The sequence below is a fragment of the Helianthus annuus genome, chromosome 6 (assembly GCF_002127325.2).
Source record: "Helianthus annuus cultivar XRQ/B chromosome 6, HanXRQr2.0-SUNRISE, whole genome shotgun sequence".
NCBI lineage: Eukaryota > Viridiplantae > Streptophyta > Magnoliopsida > Asterales > Asteraceae > Helianthus > Helianthus annuus.
Genome location: NC_035438.2, coordinates 27,938,982 through 27,959,469, shown reverse-complemented (window position 1 = coordinate 27,959,469; position 20,488 = coordinate 27,938,982). Strand labels below are relative to the sequence as shown.

Sequence of the window (20,488 nt, the reverse complement as noted above, 5' to 3'; positions counted from 1 at the left end):
ACCAAAAGGGTAAACTATAGAAAATACGTCTGAAGGTGACGAGTGTCAGCCCGAGATATAAAAATAATAAACAAAACCAGGCATTTGTTTTTTCTAAATGTTAAATATTACATATAGTTAAAGATATATTAGGTTATGACAAATTTAAATAATTAAATTAGGTTATCTGTATCTTTACTAGGGGTGCAAACGAGCCGAGGCCAAGCTCGTTTAATTTAACTTACGAAAGCTCAAGCTCGAGCTTTGTTTCTAAAGCTCGAGTTTGGCTCGATAAATTATAAATTATTGTATATAACACTTGTACTCTACAAAGCAAAATTAGTATTAAGCGTTTTAAAGCGAAGAGTAAATTACAATTTTACCCACATATTATGCTATATAAGGTAGTAAAGATTAGGGCTGTAAACGAGCCGAGCTAGACCCAGCTCGAGCTCGAACTCGATTCAAGCTGGCTTGGCTCGAGCTCGAATTTCGAATCGAGCTGAGATTTGAGGCTTGAGTTTGACTCGATTAGAACTCGAGCTAGCTCGGCTCGACTCGATCTAGCTCGAACTAATAAAAAACCACAAAACTTAAAAACCAATAAAAATGAATTTCTTCATAGATTAAGGGTCATCATTGCCATTTAATTTAACCATATGACTAAATATGCAAGTATAAATAGTTAATTTACTTTATACAATATCGTTACCTTCTTTTATAGGGGAAATACTCCCTTAGTTTTTGTTTTCTAAGCGATGTGGGACAAAAAAAATGAAGGATGTAAACCTTATCGAGCCAGCTCACGAGCCGAGTTGGCTCGTTAACAGTCGAGCTTTCTTCGAGCTTTTTTCGAGCGAGTTGCGAGTCACGAGTTTTTTAAATACCCCTAATCTCGACATAATTTTCATAAGTTGGTTTCAAAATAAAGTAGTTTTATATCTAATTGTTAAAAAAACACTAAAATATAAAAGTAAATACTAAATTAAACTTTTTAAAAGGCATGATTCATGACTTTTCAGCCGTTAGAAAACCCTAAAATATAAACATAAATATGTATGTAGTTAAACTTTTTAAAAGGCATGATTCATGTCATTTTAGCCGTTAAAACCTTAAAAAAATAAACATAAATAAAAGGGCATGCTTATGACATTCCCTCCGATCGCCACAGAACCTCTAATCCGCCATGACGACGGCAATGTGGTTCACTCCCTCATTCACGCGCCACCCAACCTCCATCATCAACTGCACCTACAACCATCACCACGCGCTCGACGCCTCCTACGTCAAACGCGCCGCCGATTTATCTGATAAGTCCGCCTGTTTCACCTCGCCACACCCTAACTTCGGTTGCGTCATAGCAACCGCCAGAAACGTCGTCGGAGAAGGTTACCTTTACGCGCAAGGTACGAAGCCTGCGGAGGTTCAGGCGGTTGAGGCCGCCGGAGAGTACTGCCGTGGCGCCACTGCGTATGTTAATATGGAACCTGGAGACTGTCATGGCGATTTTACTGCTGTTTCTGCTTTTATAAAGGTTTTTGCGTTTGTTTAATTACTTAATTTATTTGAATAATAATAATAATAACTATGTAGTAATGCGGTAAAATATCGGTCAAATATTGACAAATATTGGTCAATATCGCTGATAATGATATTATCGGTAACGATATTGTGACGGATATTTGACACCGATATTTAACTAGGGGACCAATATGACTGATATAACCGATATATCACCAATATTAACTGCATAGAATAATAATAATGTTAGATATTTTAGTGTAATCGGGGATTGACTTGGTGATCAAAGCGAATAATAATACACATCAAGCAAGTTAGGAGGTGCGGGAGTGCACGTTTGTTTGAGTTATTATTCGAAGTACACTACGGGGGTTCCAAGGGGACAACGCCCCCTTGGCGGGGGTCCGGGGGCAGCGCCCCCTTGGCGGGGGTCCGGGGGCAGCGCCCCTGGGAGCAGGGTCCAAGGGGCGGCAGCCCCTTGCGGGTTCCAAGGGGCAGAGCCCCTGGCTGGGGTCAGCTTGGAAAAATTTTATTTTCATTAAATTGCCTTAATGAAACTGTATCAGAAATTTTTATTTTCTGGAATTTTTATCATTTTCGAAATGATAAAAGACGACAGTTTTTTGGCTATTGTTTGTCTGAAAAATAGAGGCAACTGCCATGAGGCAGTTACAACCCCAAAAACCAATTTCGTAGACAGTTTTTGGTTACAATCTACTGGTTCATCATTTTCCCACAAAACAACATACACTGGTTCAATTTCTCAAAATCAGAGTTGTATCCGATTGAATTATTCGGGTGAACCACCGAAATAATTTGATCTGAGAGTGATTACACGGCTCTCTGATCATCCGGTTTCTGAAATTTCCCCAACAAATAATAGGTTTGTGTGGATTATTTTATTATCAAATGAAGTTAATTTAATGAGAAAATTGACTTCAAATGTACATGCAACTGAGGCTTAATCCTTAGGCAGGAATCACTAGAGTTGTTGTCGGGATCAGACATCCTTTACAACATCTTCGGGGAAAAGCTATTCAAACATTAAGAACTCAAGGACTGCAGGTTGATGTTCTTGGGGAAGATATTCCAAGTATCTCCATCCAGGTATGCTCTGAATTGTAGTTGGCAAAACTGGTTCAGGTTGAAACATGTGATATTTTAGTATGCATCTGTTAGTTAACTATATTTTATACTTTTCTAGGACGCTCTAAAATCATGTCTCGTTGTCAATGCTCCTCTGCTATATAGATCAGCTTGTCGAGTCCCATTCTCTGTTCTCAAGTATGCAATGACCCTTGATGGTTAGTATCATGATGCACTTATAATTATATTGAATTTTATCTTAAGCTAAAAGTATCCGTTGTTTATTTCATATTCTGATAGGAAAAATAGCTGCTACTAGTGGGCACTCAACATGGATAAGTAGCACAAAATCAAGATCTCATGTTTTTGAGTTACGCGGTAGAAGTGATGCAGTTATTGTCGGAGGAAGTACCGTACGCAAAGATAGTATGCAACTTTATGTCTTTATTGTCTGCTAACTGTATAATTTCTGCAGACTATGGATTCATTTTTTTTTACTGAACCTTGCTTCATATGTAAATACAGATCCACGGTTAACTCCAAGACATGGATCAGGTGGACATTTACCTATGAGAATTGTCATGTCACAAACTCTTGATCTTCCTGAGGTTGCAAATCTTTGGGATGTCAGAGAAGCACCGACAATAGTCGCCACTCAGAGAGGTGCAAGAAGAAGTTTCCAGAAGTTTCTTGCATCAAAAGGTGTTGAAGTAGTGGAGTTTGATAGCCTGAATCCCAAAGATGTGATGGATTACCTTTATGATCTTGGATATCTTTCAATTCTATGGGAATGTGGCGGGGCATTATCTGCATCCGCTATTTCAGCTGGTGTCATACATAAGGTCTGTTTGTGTTTGTGTTTGTGTTTCTGATTGCAAACCACCTAAAAATACAAGGTTTGTTTATGCAGGTGCATGCTTTTGTTGCTCCGAAAATAATTGGTGGAAAGAATGCGCCTTCGCCTGTTGGGGAGCTTGGAATGGTTGAAATGACACAGGCTTTGGAGTTGATTGATGTTTCTTATGAGCAGGTTCGTAAAAAATATACTTGATCAATAAGTTATAATTATAAAGTATACATTCAAAAATCTAATTTTTCGCATCATGTTGACTACAATGGTAGATAGGATCTGATGTGCTTATAAGTGGTTATCTGCAACCTATTCCTGATATGACGCCTGTGATTCCGTCGGTTGATGAAACCTTGGCCATTGATCCATCTTTATCTCCTTATGATTCACCAATCATATTCTTCTACAAGACATGGGACCCATATGGGAGTTTCTCCAACTTTTCATCTCATCCAATCAGATTACCTGATGAGAATGGTGACTGTGTCACTTGGTCAAGTGTACAGCACTATTATCAGGTGATTTTTTGAACTGGTTGTAGCTTCCCACATTATGATGTGAGGTAAAATGGGCGGGTCATACAGTTTGGGTAACAAGTCAAAACATCTAGACTCTAGTTATGATCCATATGGTGTGATCTGAGATATAATTTTCCCACAAAATGCAGGCACAAAAGTTTGTGGGGTCATGCAATCCTAATGCAAGAAATTACATTGAAGTAATACGTTCAGCCAAAAGTCCTGAAGAAGCGGCGCAGATGGGAAGGAGAACACAAAGGGAGCACCCAGATATGGTATACCCTTCACTTAGTTAACGATGCTATCCGAGTTTTTCGACAATTTCATACGAACACTATTAGTGGATAACAAAAAGTCAACTAATAGAACACATTGGGCATGCATGCAGGTAAGGGCTGATTGGGAAAGCATGAAAAGAGAGGTGATGTATAAAGCATTAAAATGCAAATTCTCAATTTACCCACACTTGAATTCAATGCTTTTATCAACGTCAGGTTCTATATTGGTCGAAGCTTCGCCTCATGATCTCTTCTGGGGTAGGGGCCGTGATGGTGAAGGTCTCAACTATTTAGGGCGGTTACTTATGAAGTTAAGATCTGAGTTTCTAGGTGATGATGACACACATAAGCTTGAGATACTGCAGGGTATTGAGAATTTCAACAATATAAACATTTAAATTGGTGTTGTTTCTTGTGTTGTTAACATAAGTTAGTATTTTCTTTTGCATTGTATTTACACCGATGAATAATGTATACGAAAACAGATGTTATACTTGAATACTTGTTTGCAGTTCAGATACAATTAACACATTTTTAATCATAACTAGTAAATAGTATTCCACTTCTTATTTACTAATTGATTTTTTAAACTAGGATTTCCCCACCGCATTGTGTACGAATCAAACAATTATGCTCGTCTTTATAAGCAATTATATATATAAGCACATATATATTAAAAACCTACTTGTTCTAATTCACGACATGTTTAAAACATCAAATTTTAGATAACATACCTTACCCACCAAGTTTCTCTTTTCTCCACTCCAATCGGCTGCAACCACCAACATCCGACACCTGCAGTCGTCCCCAATCGACCTAACCGACAGCCTGATTCAGCCGAATCAATGAAAATGGTTTTCAATCTTTGCTTTTTGGTGCAAACTCCGGCCGTGGAAGGTAAAAATATTATCTTTTATTTGCAATAAACAACATTTAAGTTCATAAGGTGTGTGTTAGATGAGTTGATAGAGTTTTTACTGAACTCAAAGTTTGACTAAGACATGGTCCAGGGGTGATTATAGTGCTTGTTGATAAGGTGTGTTTAGATGATCCAGGGTGTTTAAAGTTTTATTCTTGTTTGGGCGACTATAAATCTACTTCTTTGTTGGCTTGTAATACCTAAATCAATCTATAAGATCAAATGTGACATAAATTTACCTCTTTGTTAAAAAATGATTGCAATGACGAGATATTAATATTGTTCTTGGAAAGATGCTAGTATAATTTGGAGGTCCGTCAGGATCTAACTCCATCAGTTGTGGTAACTTTATTACATCAACATGGCCACATCCACATCACTTGATTGAGTTGTTTGTAGGCTTTGTACAGGGTAGTATACGTACGGATACATGCATAGTGTGTTAACAAACAATCCACCATTCTAATACGAACTTATTACCTAAACAAACAAAGAACATAAACCCTATGATTTTGAGGGAAAACTCCAAAACACTAACCAAGTCACATGACTGACTACAATAGTTAGCTTAAGAATCTGGCAAAATGTGAAGAAAATAGAATAGAAAAAGGTTAGAAATACATGTATGTAACTATGTATGCAAATGGAAAACATTGGTTCGTCTTTAACCACCAATTCTGCAAGTACTTAGCGCTTCAAACCATTGACAATGGTTATGCTTGATTTCCATTTGCATGAAGGACCAGGCAAGGTTACTTCTGAACAATTTTTTTAGTTATTATATTGTTTGAAGGAGGAGATGGTATTGCTACGTGTCATTCTTTGGAATCCTATATTAGAAGTTAGATTAGATGTTTTCTGTATTTTATCAATTTTTGTTTGTGTTGTTGAGATGCATATTTATCAACTCTTTACCTTTCACTGGAATGATATACAAATCGATTATTGTTTAGCACAATATTACATTTACATTGAATAAAAATGAAAATGAACCATAGGGGTATATTGTTAATTATACTTTAAGATACGTTGTTAGGCCGTCCACAACTGGGCCATTTGTAGTGGTCTGTAGACCGATGTGAATGATGTGTAGCTGATGTAGAGCAGAGAGGGAGGGATGGGATGTCTGTATACAAGGGCGTCGACAAGGAGGAGAGAAGGGAGCGTTCGTAGCCTCTGTTGAACGTAGTCGTAAAACATCTATAGAGAAATCTTTCTACATCATAGAATCATAAAAATGACTTCACAACACACTTCATCAATGCAAGTCTAATGCCTAGTCGTAGGGGTGTTCAATATTCGGTTTAGATCGATTACCAAATCGGAACCGATTAAAACCAAGCCGATGAACTCCCCTACGAGATTATTGTGAGAGATGTGGGGATGAATGTACTATGATATCGTTTTGGTATTTTTTATGAATTATGTACAATCAGTGTGAACGTAATATATTATAGTCTAATCAAGAAATTATAAAATTTGTAAAAGAAATTATAAAAAACGTAAAACTTTTAGAATATGATATAGTGATATACCAAATACATTTGTAATCAACATCCCGCCGCACCGCTCGGATTCATCTTAACTTGTTAAGTGTAACTAGATGTAAACTGCACAGAAACTCCAAAAATGCTACTGATACTTTATCATCCGAAAGAAAATATAATATATTCAAATAGAGAGTAGTTTGCACTGCACTTACAATCCTAAATACAACTTACCCATGAGAAACATTAATATTTTCAAAACAATATATGATGTTTTGCTGTTATTTCAACAACAACAACAACAACAACCATACCTAGTAAATCCCACAAATAGCGAAGCTACTTATAGGGTCTGGGGAGGGTGGGATGTAGGCAGACCTTGCCTCTATCCATAGGGATAGAGAGGCTGCTTCCGGAGAGACCCTCGGCTCGAAAATGAACAACAAACCAACACACCACATCAAAGCATATAGAAATAAGAAGTCCCTCGTACCAAGAAATTGATCCGAGTGACACAATATAACGTAAATCATGTGTAATAGCATGCATACAATATCATTTGGCATAAACACAAGAAGGCAATCAGCGGAAAAGTCCCTTAAAGAGTAAGAGAAACCTATCTCCTTAAAATACACCTAAGACCTTAGTGCAATATCTTCTAGAAGTCCTTAACCCTAATCCTACGCCTCCACGAAGTCCTATCTTGGACCATGTCCTCAGAGAGATGCAACTCTACTAAATCATGCCTAACCTGCTCATCCCATGTCAGTTTGGGTCTGCCTCTTCCTCTCCTCCCCTCGACAGTAAGAGTTTCCACTACTCTAACTGGTGCCGTCGTTTCCCTCCGCTTCACATGCCCAAACCATCTCAATCTCCCCTCCTTAATCTTCTCCGATATACTAGCCACTCCTAATCTTTCTCTAAAAACCTCATTTCTTATCCGATCTAACCTCGTGTGTCCACACATCCACCTCAGCATCCTCATCTCTGCTACCTCCATCTTGCGCGCTTGTGTCTTCTTGATAGCCCAACAGTCTGTTCCATATAGCATAGCGGGCCTGACTGCTACCCTATAAAATTTCCCCTTTAATTTAGTTGGGAACCTCCTATCGCACAATACCCCACTGGCTGCCCTCCATCTACACCAGCCAGCCTGTATGCGATGGGTTACATCACTATCTATGTCACCATCTCTTTGTACAAACGACCCCAGGTACTTAAATCTAGTTACATGCGGAACCAATTGATCCTCAATGGTGATTTGGGTGTCATCGTCATCGGCTACACCACTGAAATCACAGTGTAGATACTCCGTCTTAGATCGACTAATCCTTAGGCCCTTGCCCTCTAAGGCTACTCGCCACTCCTCTACCCTCGCGTTCAGGCACTGTTTAGTCTCTGCAATCAACACAATATCGTCAGCAAAAAGCATGCACCACGGGACTGTCTTCTGAATCAAGTTGGATAGCTCATCCAAGACAACCGCAAAAAGAAAAGGGCTCAACGCAGACCCCTGGTGGAGTCCTACCTCCACAGGAAAGAAGTTTATGTCTCCTACAGGCGCGCGGACACTAGTTTCCGTTCTATCGTATGTATCCTTGATTATGTCTATATATTTCCCCGGTAGACCTCGACCCTCCAAACTATCCCAAATCAGTTGTCGTGGGACAGTGTCATATGCCTTTTCTAGGTCGATAAACACCATATGTAAATCTTGCTTCTTCGCTCTATATTTTTCCATCAACCTCCTTAGAATATGTATCGCTTCTGTAGTTGACCTCCCTTTCATGAATCCAAATTGGTTTACTGAAACCTGAGTTTCTCTTCTAATTCTAGTTTCAATTACCCTCTCCCAGAGCTTCATAGTGTGACTTAGCAGTTTGATTCCTCTGTAGTTCCCACAACATTGAACGTCTCCTTTATTCTTGTATAAAGGCACCACGACACTACTCCTCCACTGATCTGGCATTTTTCCAGTCTTGAAAATACAATTGAACAAAAGTGTTAACCATTGGACTCCTTCTTCCCCCAAACACTTCCACACCTCAATCGGTATGTTGTCCAAACCCACTGCCTTTCCTCTTCCCATCTTCATAAGTGCCATCCTCACCTCGTCATGTGTGATCCTCCTGCAGTAGCAATTATTCTGTTGTCGCCTTTGAATCCTGGGATTGCTGCTATCTTGTTGGTATGCCCTGCCATGGTTGAAAAGATTGTGGAAGTAGGTTTGCCATCTCAACTTAATGTCATGTTTATTCAGGGTTTATTCAGATGCCATTGTAATCTCATATTTCTTCATAAGTGGTGTCTCCATGACTCCAACCGATCTTGTTACAACTTCAGACGAAGACCAGTCTGAACCACCCACATTCCACGCCATTCGAGCCAAAGAATCATTAGGTTCATCAGCCCCTGAAAACAAATATGTAAAAGGATTTAAAGGCTCAGGGACGTCTAACACACCTTCCAACATCCTAACGATGATGCTCATCACCGGCCTAGCCTCCGGCCTATATTGAACACAACAAAGAGCCACCTTTAGCATCCTCTCCACCACTTGTTGATGTTAGCCGACAATTATGCCCAACCGACATCGGGCCATATCTGTGTATATTTTGTATTCCTCTAATTTAGTTAGTTGCCTTATTTATCTAGCTGTACTCCGGTATATATGTAACACATTGTGATGAATAATACCCAAGGTTTTATACTATCTTACATGGTATCACCCTAGGGTTTGTTCTCGAACACCCTGCCGTCCTTCCTTCTACTGCCGTTTTCGAACAGCCCTTTGTCACTCACAGTCAACTGTCATGACTGATAAAGAAGGTACATCTGCATCCTCGGATGCCGCCGTGCACAAGCCTCTCCATCCCGTGTATACGGTAAGTAATATTCAGCACAAAGTTCGCGTTTTAGATGGCACCAACGTATCTTATGCATCATGGGTCAAGTTGTTTACGCTTCACGCCAAAGGGTACAAGGTGCTGTGCCACATAGACGGTACACCGTCACCCGGAAAAGACACACCCGACTTTGCCGAATGGGAGAACATCGACTCCATTGTCTTACAATGGATCTATGGCACTCTCTCGGACGCTCTTCTTGTTCGGGTCTTAACCGATGAGTCCACCGCCCATGAAGCTTGGCTCCGTGTCAAACGCCTTTTTGTTAACAACAAAGGTCCACGGTCACAGGCCCTTCAACATGAATTAGCTAATACCACCCTTGCCTCCATGCCGAACCTTGAAGCGTATTGTCAAAAAATACGTGATTTAACCGACCAACTTAACGCCCTTGACTTTCCCATGAACGACCAACAACGTGTCCTTCATCTAGTCAAGGGCCTACCCAAGGAGTATGACACCATCTCGTCCATTTTGAACAATTCGTTACCTACTTGGGAGGATGCAATTGAACAACTAATCTCCGAAGCCGGTCGAATAAAAACCCGAGATGCTGTCACTCATACTCCCGCCATAGCCGCTGCCATCCCACCCTCTAAAACCCCCACTGCCGACCCACAACAGCCCCAACAGAACTCTGACCCACACACCTTTTCGGCCCAATACCCACCCACCTATCACTCCAACCGTGGCCCACCCAATAACCGAAACAATTACCGCTCAAACTCCCGTAATAATTCCAACCGTGGCCCAAACCATTACCACAACCGAAACCCCTAAGCCCCACCTCGCAACTCCTCCAACCGCTCCTACAGTCCCTCACCTCCTTTCCCATCCAACAACCAACAGCCACCCTTTTACCCCCCCTTTTTGGGCTCCTCCATATTGGACACCTCCACCTTGCCCTTACCCAACCCAAGCTTGGTCCCCACCTTACTACCCCTCGGCCCCACCCAATAACCAACAACACCGCGGCAATCAAAGGTCGGCACAGGCTAATCTTACTGAGGTAGACCCTCTTGAACCCACACAGCTCGCTGATGCGGTTCATGCTCTCTCTGTGGACTCAGGCAATGATGACTCGCAATGGAACTTCGATACAGGTGCTTCTTCTCATATTTCTTTATCTCAAAATAATATTGACTTGTTTTCTACATGTGCACCAATAGCGTCAATAATTGTTGGCAATGGCAATAAACTTCCAGTTTTGGGTTCGGGAAATTCCACCCTTAATTTTGCCTCTAAACCTTTATACCTTAAAAACATCCTTTTTAACCCCAATATAGTGAAAAACCTTATTTCTGTCCGACAGTTCAATATTGACAATAACACATCTATTGAATTTGACCCATATGGTTTTTCTGTGAAGGATTTCAAGGATGGCACGATCCTGAGCCGTCACAACAGTACGAGTGACCTGTACCCGCTCACACCCAATGCTTCCGCTACCGCTTGCTTTGCCGCCACTCAAGACTCGTTTTTTTGGCACCATCGCCTCGGTCACCCGGGGCAACCCACTATGGATTATCTTCGTTTAAACAATTTTATTTCTTGTAATAAGCAAAGGGCTTCATCTCTTTGCCATGCTTGTCAATTATCCAAGCATAAACGATTACCATTTTTCGATTCTGTTACTCAAACTTTATGTCATTTCTCTTTATTACATTGTGATTTGTGGACTTCTCCTGTTTTGAGTCATGCTAGTTACAAATATTATTTAGTTATAATTGACGACTTTACCCAATACACTTGGGTTTACCCACTTCGTTTTAAATCTGAAACGTTTTCTAAAATCACCCACTTTCACCAGTTTGTGTCCACTCAGTTCCGTCTACCCATTCAAGCTATTCAGTGTGACATGGGCGGCGAATTTGACAACACTAATTTTCATACCTTCACCTCTCAGAATGGCATTCAACTCCGTTTTTCTTGTCCTCACACTTCCCAACAGAATGGCAAAGCAGAGCGCATGATTCGTCGTTTAAACGAAATCATGTTCACCCTTCTCACTCATGCATCTCTCCCCTCATCCTATTGGGTTGAGGCGCTCCACACTGCCTCTTACCTCCACAACATTTTACCCACTAAAACTCATCAAAATCGCACCCCTCTTTCTCTTTTGTACCTTCGGGAACCTTCCTATGACCACCTCCGAGTGTTTGGAAGCCTCTGCTACCCTAACACTTCTGCCACCCGCCCAAATAAACTTACCCACCGTGCCTCTCCGTGCCTTTTCCTCGGCTACCCGGCCAACTACCGTGGGTACCGTTGTCTTGACCTTGCTTCTGGAAAAACTATTTTTTCCCGTCATGTAACCTTTGACGAGGGAGTCTTTCCTCACGCCAACCCCTCCACCCCACGACCTGATCACTCCTTTCTCGACCCTAACCCGTTACTCTTCGACCCCACTCAGTTTGCCTCTCCACCTACGGTTCACCCTCCCTCGGCCCAGCAACATCCATCGCCTCTACCATCGGCCCAACATCAAACCTCACCTTTTACCACCCCTCCAGCCCAATCCGAAGCCCAACAACCACCCAGCCCAACAGCGCCTAACCACCAACCACCCACTCCACCAGCCGCCACACAACCATCAAATACTTCTCAACCGACCCACCCGATGCAAACCCGGTCCCGTGCTGGCATTTTCAAGCCCAAAATTCCTTTCTCACTTCACACTCAGACCACCCCCACCACCCCCTCACCCCTTCCGAAATCTCACCTCACTGCCCTAACTGACCCAAACTGGAAGATTGCCATGGTCGACGAATATGAAGCTCTATTGGCTAATCACACGTGGGAACTTGTCCCCCGCCCACCAGATGCGCCTGTTATTCGATGCATGTGGCTTTTTAAGCACAAGTTCCACGCCGACGGCTCCCTCGAACGTCACAAGGCTCGTTTGGTTGTAAATGGAAAAAGTCAAACTGTTGGCATTGACTGTGACGAAACATTTAGCCCAGTGGTTAAACCCACTACCATACGCACAGTTCTCAGTCTAGCCGTCTCACGAGGTTGGTCCATGCACCAACTTGATGTCAAAAACGCTTTTCTTCATGGCAATCTGAAGGAAACCGTTTACATGTTCCAGCCGCCTGGATTCACGTCCACTACATACCCTAAACATGTTTGCAAACTAAATAAATCTTTGTATGGCCTGAAGCAGGCTCCAAGAGCCTGGTATCAACGTTTTGCAGGGTACTTACTCAAGTGCGGTTTCAAGGGCAGTCTCTGTGATACATCGTTGTTTATTTATCACCGCGGGAATCAAATGGCTTATCTCCTTTTATACGTGGATGACATTATTTTGACTGCTTCAAGTGACACTCTCCTACAGCAAATTATTAAATCCCTCACCGCTGAATTTAAAATGATTGATTTGGGATCTCTGCATCATTTTTTAGGGATTGCTGTAACCAAACAAGCTTCCGGGGTTCTACTGTCTCAATCCACCTATGCCGCTGACATCTTGTCTCGAGCAAAGATGTCAAATTGCAAACCTGCCAGCACCCCCGTCGAAGCCGGCTCCAAACTAAGTGCCGATAGTGGCTCGGTTTTTGAAGATGGTTCTTTATACAGAAGCTTAGCTGGCGCGCTTCAGTACCTCACTATCACTAGGCCGGACATTGCCTATGTTGTTCAACAAGTCTGTCTCTTCATGCATGCTCCACGTGAACCTCACTTTCAGTTTTTGAAGAGAATCCTCAGATACATTCAGGGCACCCTTCATCAAGGATTACTGCTTTCACCATCATCCTCAACAGCTCTTACTGCCTACTCCGATGCCGATTGGGGCGGGTGCCCCGACTCCAGAAGATCCACCTCCGGTTACTGTGTTTACTTGGGTCCAAACTTGATCTCCTGGTCCTCCAAACGACAATCCACCATCTCCAGATCAAGCGCTGAGGCCGAATACCGAGCAGTTGCTAACACCGTTGCCGAACTCAGTTGGGTTCGCAATCTTTTGCTCGAATTGCAGGTGCCTGTTCGTCATGCCTCTCTTATCTACTGTGACAACATCTCGGCTGTCTACCTTGCTGAAAATCCGGTTAATCATCAACGCACAAAACACATTGAACTGGATATCCATTTCGTCCGAGAGAAAGTTCGTCTTGGCACCGTCAAAGTTCTCCACGTCCCTGCCGATTATCAGTATGCGGATATCTTCACCAAAGGTCTTCCAAAACATCTGTTTCAACGATTCCGCTCCAGTTTATGCCTTCGTCTTCCTACGGCTCAAACTGCGGGGGCGTGTTAGCCGACAATTATGCCCAACCGACATCGGGCCATATCTGTGTATATTTTGTATTCCTCTAATTTAGTTAGTTGCCTTATTTATCTAGCTGTACTCCGGTATATATGTAACACATTGTGATGAATAATACCCAAGGTTTTATACTATCTTACAGTTGATCCTTCTCTTCAATCCCACAAACTATCATCAAATCTTTCAATTGTTTTTTCTCATATTTGCCCCATGCCCAAATCGGGAACCATTGTTGGCTCTCACCTAGAGACACGTCCATATTTCTCCTTCTCCCGATGATCTCAAAAAGTAGCATCCCGAAACTATAAACATCACATTTTTGTGTAATGGGATGAGGTGTCCAGAGCTCAGTGTTAGATTTCCAGAATTCTGAATTTAGGGTTTCTGGGAACGATGAAGGTTTTGTTCATAAAATGAATTGATAAAAAACGAGAATGTTGTTATACAGAATATATACATCGAACACTTTGAGCGGTGGTAACCGCTCTTTCTGACTTACACTAAAAAACACTTATAATAATAATAATATTAATACTATCTAGCTTATAATATATTTATGTCTAACACCCTCCCGTAAGCTAGATCATTCCAAGCTCATGTGCAGTAGACCTTTCAAACGAATAAAGTCCTTCGGCTGTAGAGCTTTCGTCATGATGTCTGCCATTTGGTCTTTCGTTACACAGAAAATGACTGCTACTTCTCTCTTCTTGATCAAGTCCCTGATAAAATGATACTTGACCCTAATATGCTTACTTTTACCATGATATACAGGATCTCTGGCCAGGCAGATAGTCGACTTGTTGTCACAAAATATTGGGATGGAGCAGTCTTGTTTCCCTTCCAAATCATTTAGTATCCCTTTAATCCATAATGCTTGACATCCAGTTAGAGACAAAGCCATATACTCTTCTTCAGTTGAAGATAGAGCTACCACCTTTTGCTTCTTTGATTGCCATGACACGGGACCAGATCCTAAATGAAAAATATATCCAGAAGTGCTCTTACTATCATCGATATTCCCAGCATAGTCACTGTCACTAAATCCTACTAGCTGTTTCTTTCCTCCTTTTGAGTATGTAATTCCTTGCTGCTGAGTCCCTTTGATATATTTCAGTATGCGCTTTGCTGCTTCCCAATGACTTTTCTTAGGATTTTCCATGAATCTACTTATTTTGCTGACTGCGAACATAATGTCTGGTCTCGTATTTGTTAAATACATTAAACTTCCGACTAGACTACGATATACCTTCTCATCAACAAAATCTTCCGGATCATCTTTAGATAACTTCAATCCATACTCCATCGGTGTGGAGACTGTGTTGCATGATGTCATTCTAAACTTCTCTAATAGGCTTCTCATGTATTTCTTCTGTGAAAGGATGATATTTCCATTTTCATAGGAAACTTCCATGCCAAGGAAATAGTGTAGACAGCCCATATCTGTCATTTCGAATTCCTTCTTCATTGATTCCTTGAAATCTGATATTAATCTCATTGAGCTACTTGCTAAAATTAAGTCGTCTACATAAAGACATATTACTAATTTTCCTTCATTCGTGTCCTTGATGTAAAGTGTATGCTCATAAATGCATTTCTTAAACTTGTTTTGAATGAAATAAGCATCTATTCGACTGTACCATGCTCTTGGGGCTTGTTTTAAACCATATAAAGCCCGTTTGAGATGACATACCTTTTTCTCCTCTCCTTTTTGAATATAACCTTGAGGTTGTTCAATATAAACTTGCTCCTCTAATTTACCATTCAAGAAAGCAGTCTTGACATCCATTTGGTGAAGGTGCCATCCATGATGAGTAGCAAGAGCCAATACTAATCTAATCGTTTCAAACCTGATTACCGGAGCGAATACTTCTTGATAATCTATCCCGTATTTCTGCTTATATCCCTTCACCACTAATCTAGCCTTATACTTGTCTACATTCCCTTTTTCATCATACTTTGTTTTGTAGATCCACTTTACACCAATAGGTTTTTGATGTATCGGAGGATCTACAAGTTCCCAAGTCTGATTCTTATGAATCGACTCTATTTCTTTGTCCATTGCCTCCGTCCACCTTGAGTCTTTGCTGGCTTCTTCATAGGACGTTGGGTCTGCACTTGTGTAGAGAACAAAGTTTACGACTTGATTATCTTTATATTTCTGCCGCACTTCTTCTTCAGTCAATGCTCTAGAATTTCGATATACATTGTTAAGACTTTTGGTGCGAATAACCTCATTTTCCGAGTCTGACGATGATGAATTGATGTCATGCTCATGCGCATGTTCGGCTGCCAAACACTCTTCATTGTGCTGATTCTGATTCTCTCCTGGATTCAGTTCTTCATTAGCTTGGAGTGTTGAGACATTCGGTTGTGATTGTTCAGTCGATACAGTTTCTTCTTGGGCATCATTAGGATCATTGTGAGCTTGCGTTTGGCTTTCTTCATCGTCGGTTACAATAACAGGAATGACATCTGATTCAGAATCTAAAATCCATCTCTTGTTTTCATCGAATACTACATCTCGACTGATGATGATCTTATTTGATTGTGGATTGTACAATTTGTAACCTTTGCTATTCTCGCTATACCCAACGAAAACTGTTTTTTCTGTTTTCTTATCCAGTTTATCACGACGTTGCTTAGGTATGTGAACATATGCCAGACAACCGAATACCTTAAGGTGTTCCACATTCGGTTTGTTCCCATTCCAAGCTTCATAGGGAGTAATATTTGGCCTAGTCTTTGTTACTGTTCGGTTTAAAATGTAAGTAGCACATGCCACGGCTTCTGCCCAATAACAATTTGGTAACTCCTTTGCATTCATCATGCTTCTGCTCAGTTCCATAAGTGTTCTGTTCTTTCTCTCGGCTACCCCATTTTGCTGGGGGGAATAACTATTGGTGAGTTGATGCCGTATACAATTTACTTTCAGATACTCTTGAAATGCATTGCTGCAATACTCTCCACCTCGATCAGATCTTAGTGTTTTAATTAAGTGATCTGATTGTTTCTCGTTTAATGCTTTGAACCTTTTGAAATAATTCAATGCCTCTGACTTATACTTTAAAAAATATACCCATGATTTCCTTGTGTAATCATCGATAAAGGTGATAAAATACCTGCATCCTCCTATCGACTCAGTTCTCATTGGCCCACATATGTCTGAGTGCACCAATTGTAAAGGTTTACTAGCTTGCCACATTGCTTTTCTTGGAAATGTTTTCTTTGTTTGCTTTCCTGAAATACATCCCTCACATAAGCTTTCTTGTTTCATAATTTTAGGCAATCCGAAGACAAGACCTTTGTTTTCCATGTTAATTAGCGTGTCTACATTCACATGACCATATCTTTTGTGCCACAAGATTGACGTGTCTTTTGTTGTCATAGTCATTGCAAAATTTATATCGCTGTCGAGATGAAGAGGGAACATCTTATTACTCGTCATTCTAATTTCTCCGATGACTTCACTTTCTGCATCTTTTATGATACATCGATCCTTTTGAAATAAGATCGTATACCCTTTGTTTATCAGTTGCCCTACGCTCAAAAGATTATGCTTTAAGCCTTTCACGTAAAATACATTGGGTATTTTCCGAGTCCGTCCTTTGATAGAAACTGACACCTCTCCGCTACCGATTACTTCCAGCCGTTTATCATCGCCTGTTCTCACTTCTTTCTTAAGCGATTCATCCAGATTTATAAATAGATCCCTGTTTCCTGTCATATGATTACTACAGCCGCTGTCAAGATACCAGCAATCCTCTTTGACTGCTTCCTCCACATTGAAGATCATGAACATTGTATCTTCATGTTCAACAATATCACCGTCTTTATGTATCAAGGCATTATCAGGCTTCTCACTCTCATCCTTACGCTTGCAAAACTTGGTTGTATGTCCAAGTCTTTGACAAGCGTAACATCTAATAGAATTCCAGTTTCGACCCTTTCCTTTACTGCGTCCCCTCCCTGCTCCTTCATTCCGAGTCTGTGTATATCTATCTTGGATAGAGTTTTGGACTTGGAATGCATGTTCTATTGGAGCATCATCATAACGCTTTAATCTCAGTTCATGAGATTGAAGAATTCCCATTAATTCTTCGGTCGAAACATCCCCTAGATTTTTCGTTTCCTCTATCGTAATCACTACTGACTCGAAATTTCGAGTCAAACTACGCAGGATCTTCTCTACTACATGTTGTTCACTAATATTATCTTCATTCATTCGTAACTGATTCACTATTGTTATCGTTCGATTAAAATATTCTTCAATCGATTCCCCTTCTTTCATATTAAGTGCATCGAATTCACAACGTAAAGATTGAAGTTTGATTGTTTTTACCCGAGTTTCTCCTCTGTAGGATTTGTGTAAGATATCCCATGCTTCTTTCGATGTCTTTGCAAGTGCAATTCGTTCGAATATCGTGTCGTTTACTGACTGATAGATAATATGTAATGCCCGCTTATCCTTCTTGACTGATTCTCGGTATGTTGCAGTCGCTTCGTCTGTTGGATTTGTGCCCAGTTCTTTAATTCCTTCATCAATGATATTCCACAGTTCTTGTGATTCGAATAAAACTTTGATTTGAATGTGCCAATGATAATAATTTTGGCCGGTAAGTTTGGGAATTTGCGTTTGAATCCCTTGTGCCTGATTCATACTTGATTGTTTCAAACTTTGTGATTTCGCGGATACGATCGATGTGGCTCTGATACCACTTTGTTAGATTTCTAGAATTCTGAATTTAGGGTTTCTGGGAACGATGAAGGTTTTGTTCATAAAATGAATTGATAAAAAACGAGAATGTTGTTATACAGAATATATACATCGAACACTTTGAGCGGTGGTAACCGCTCTTTCTGACTTACACTAAAAAAAAACTTATAATAATAATAATATTAATACTATCTAGCTTATAATATATTTATGTCTAACACTCAGGAGCTGCATAGCCTGGGGTACCTCGTCCTGCTGTCATAGTTATATGGGTCTTATCCCTATTGCAAAGTTTGGCCAAACCAAAATCGGCTACTTTTGCACAAAATTTTGAATCCAAGAGTATATTTCCTGGTTTAATATCATAGTGAACTATTCTTTGAGCACATTCTTCATGCAAGTACGCGATGCCTCTCGCAGTTCCCACCGCAATTTCATGAAGCTTGTCGAACCCCATCATATCTCCTTTGTTCGCTTTAAACAAGTGATTATCCAACGAGCCGTTAACCATGAACTCGTATACAAGAGCTATTAAACTGGATTCAAAGCAAAACCCATAAAGTCTAACAAGATTAAAGTGATGGGTTCTTCCCATAGTACTTACTTCTGCCATGAATTGTTCCTCTATTCGCTTGTTAGAGGCTCCATTTAGTACTTTCACAGCTACAGACTTGTTGTTGCTAATGATTCCCTTGTAAACTGTCCCGAAGCCCCCTGAACCTAGCATGATGCTGAAGTTATCTGTAGCTATTCTTAGTTGTTGATAGGTGAACCGGGTGGGCTTTTCCTTTTCAATGTCATCAAGGAACTGGACCATGGCCAGGGAATTAAACCGAGATTCATCATTCTCTAATTCCTCCGCCTTCTTTTCCGTGGAGTTTGCATTTGATGAGAACAGACAACATACTGCATAGATCAATGAGATATCACTAAATTATAAATACTGTATAGTAATGTAAAGACCCCGAGATCTATGGACGTAATTTTTAAAAGACTTAGTTTTGCTATTCAAAAAAGCTAGGGTAGAGGCGCAGCTTGTTGCCCGTTTACCATCTATCTCGATGTAAATTTATTACTTAAAATTATATATTAATACATATCTCAATGAGTATGGTTCCCTCTATATTTTTTACCTGATGGTACGATCCAACTTACCTAACAATAGAATAAAACCAAACATACCAACAATGAGCCAAATAGGATCATGAGAAGAAGAATCTAGAGTATAAACATCATCTACGTTATCATATAAATCGCCAGGAAGAGGAGAAGGAGAAGGAGAATAAGACATAATAGTAAGAACTTGGAAATGCAAACAATTACAAAACAGGAAACTTCTTTATAGAGTGTTTCGAAGCAATACATGTTGTTTAATTAAGAAAGGTGTCATTTAAATCTTTCACGTCAACTCTGGTGAAGTCGTCACTAATTAGAGACCATGCATTGATGCATTGCCAAGAAGGCAAGAATCATATACTTTTTTGATTCATTTATTAAGGCGCGTTGGACCACATCCGGAGGACCACATCAGGATTCATCACCAATTAAGAGTTAAGTTGTACAAGACAATGAGGCAGGGGTGGAGTGGTTGGTGAAAGACTTGATTTTACTTGTGACCGAGGTTTGACTCTCACTCTTCCTATTATTTTATGCGGCATCCAGGTGAAGGGCGAATACGGGTGACGCCGGTTCGTCTTAGATTGGAGGCAAGGTTTTACCAATTATTCCACTGTCGTGCCTTCGAGCGGGTGGAGGTCGGGTTTCCGCGCATCTGAGAGATCCAAGGGGCTGGCGGCGGTCGAGTAGTCGACCTTGGTCATAGCGCCCGGTGTCACGGTGGTTGGCACGTCGTTCCTTGCCGTTCAAAAAAAAGTTCACGAACAAACAACCTTATCGTACAAAACGTACGAAAGGCATGAAAAAACAAAACAAAAAACACGGTGACATTTTTGTATTTATTTGC

The 20,488-nt window shown here is 40.7% G+C and overlaps 2 protein-coding genes across 6 annotated transcripts; one reads left to right on the top strand and one right to left on the bottom strand.

Annotated features, from left to right (window-relative positions):
* Positions 1 to 1,095: 1,095 nt before the first annotated feature.
* Positions 1,096 to 4,755, top strand: LOC110865097 (riboflavin biosynthesis protein PYRR, chloroplastic). Of its 4 annotated transcripts, XM_022114303.2 has the most exons (10): positions 1,097 to 1,513; positions 2,473 to 2,607; positions 2,705 to 2,804; positions 2,887 to 3,012; positions 3,112 to 3,428; positions 3,497 to 3,616; positions 3,709 to 3,954; positions 4,104 to 4,229; positions 4,343 to 4,375; positions 4,449 to 4,755. In XM_022114303.2, exons 1-10 carry the CDS (start codon positions 1,166 to 1,168, stop codon positions 4,524 to 4,526), a joined length of 1,629 nt encoding a protein of 542 aa, XP_021969995.1. In that variant the 5' UTR covers positions 1,097 to 1,165; the 3' UTR covers positions 4,527 to 4,755. The 4 variants fall into 4 exon arrangements, with proteins under 4 accessions (XP_021969997.1, XP_021969995.1, XP_021969996.1 ...); XM_022114304.2 differs by lacking the exon at positions 4,343 to 4,375; XM_022114302.2 differs by having other exon boundaries at positions 4,343 to 4,755.
* Positions 4,756 to 8,901: 4,146 nt separating this feature from the next.
* Positions 8,902 to 19,857, bottom strand: LOC110865096 (G-type lectin S-receptor-like serine/threonine-protein kinase At1g34300). 2 transcript variants are annotated; one of them, XM_022114301.2, is made up of 5 exons: positions 19,681 to 19,857; positions 18,747 to 19,431; position 17,754; positions 13,959 to 14,157; positions 8,902 to 9,203 (listed from the first exon to the last, which is right to left on the bottom strand). In XM_022114301.2, exons 1-5 carry the CDS (start codon positions 19,814 to 19,816, stop codon positions 8,902 to 8,904), a joined length of 1,323 nt encoding a protein of 440 aa, XP_021969993.1. In that variant the 5' UTR covers positions 19,817 to 19,857. The 2 variants fall into 2 exon arrangements, with proteins under 2 accessions (XP_021969993.1, XP_035830361.1); XM_035974468.1 differs by lacking the exons at positions 8,902 to 9,203; positions 13,959 to 14,157; position 17,754 and having other exon boundaries at positions 18,619 to 19,431; positions 19,708 to 19,857.
* Positions 19,858 to 20,488: the final 631 nt, after the last annotated feature.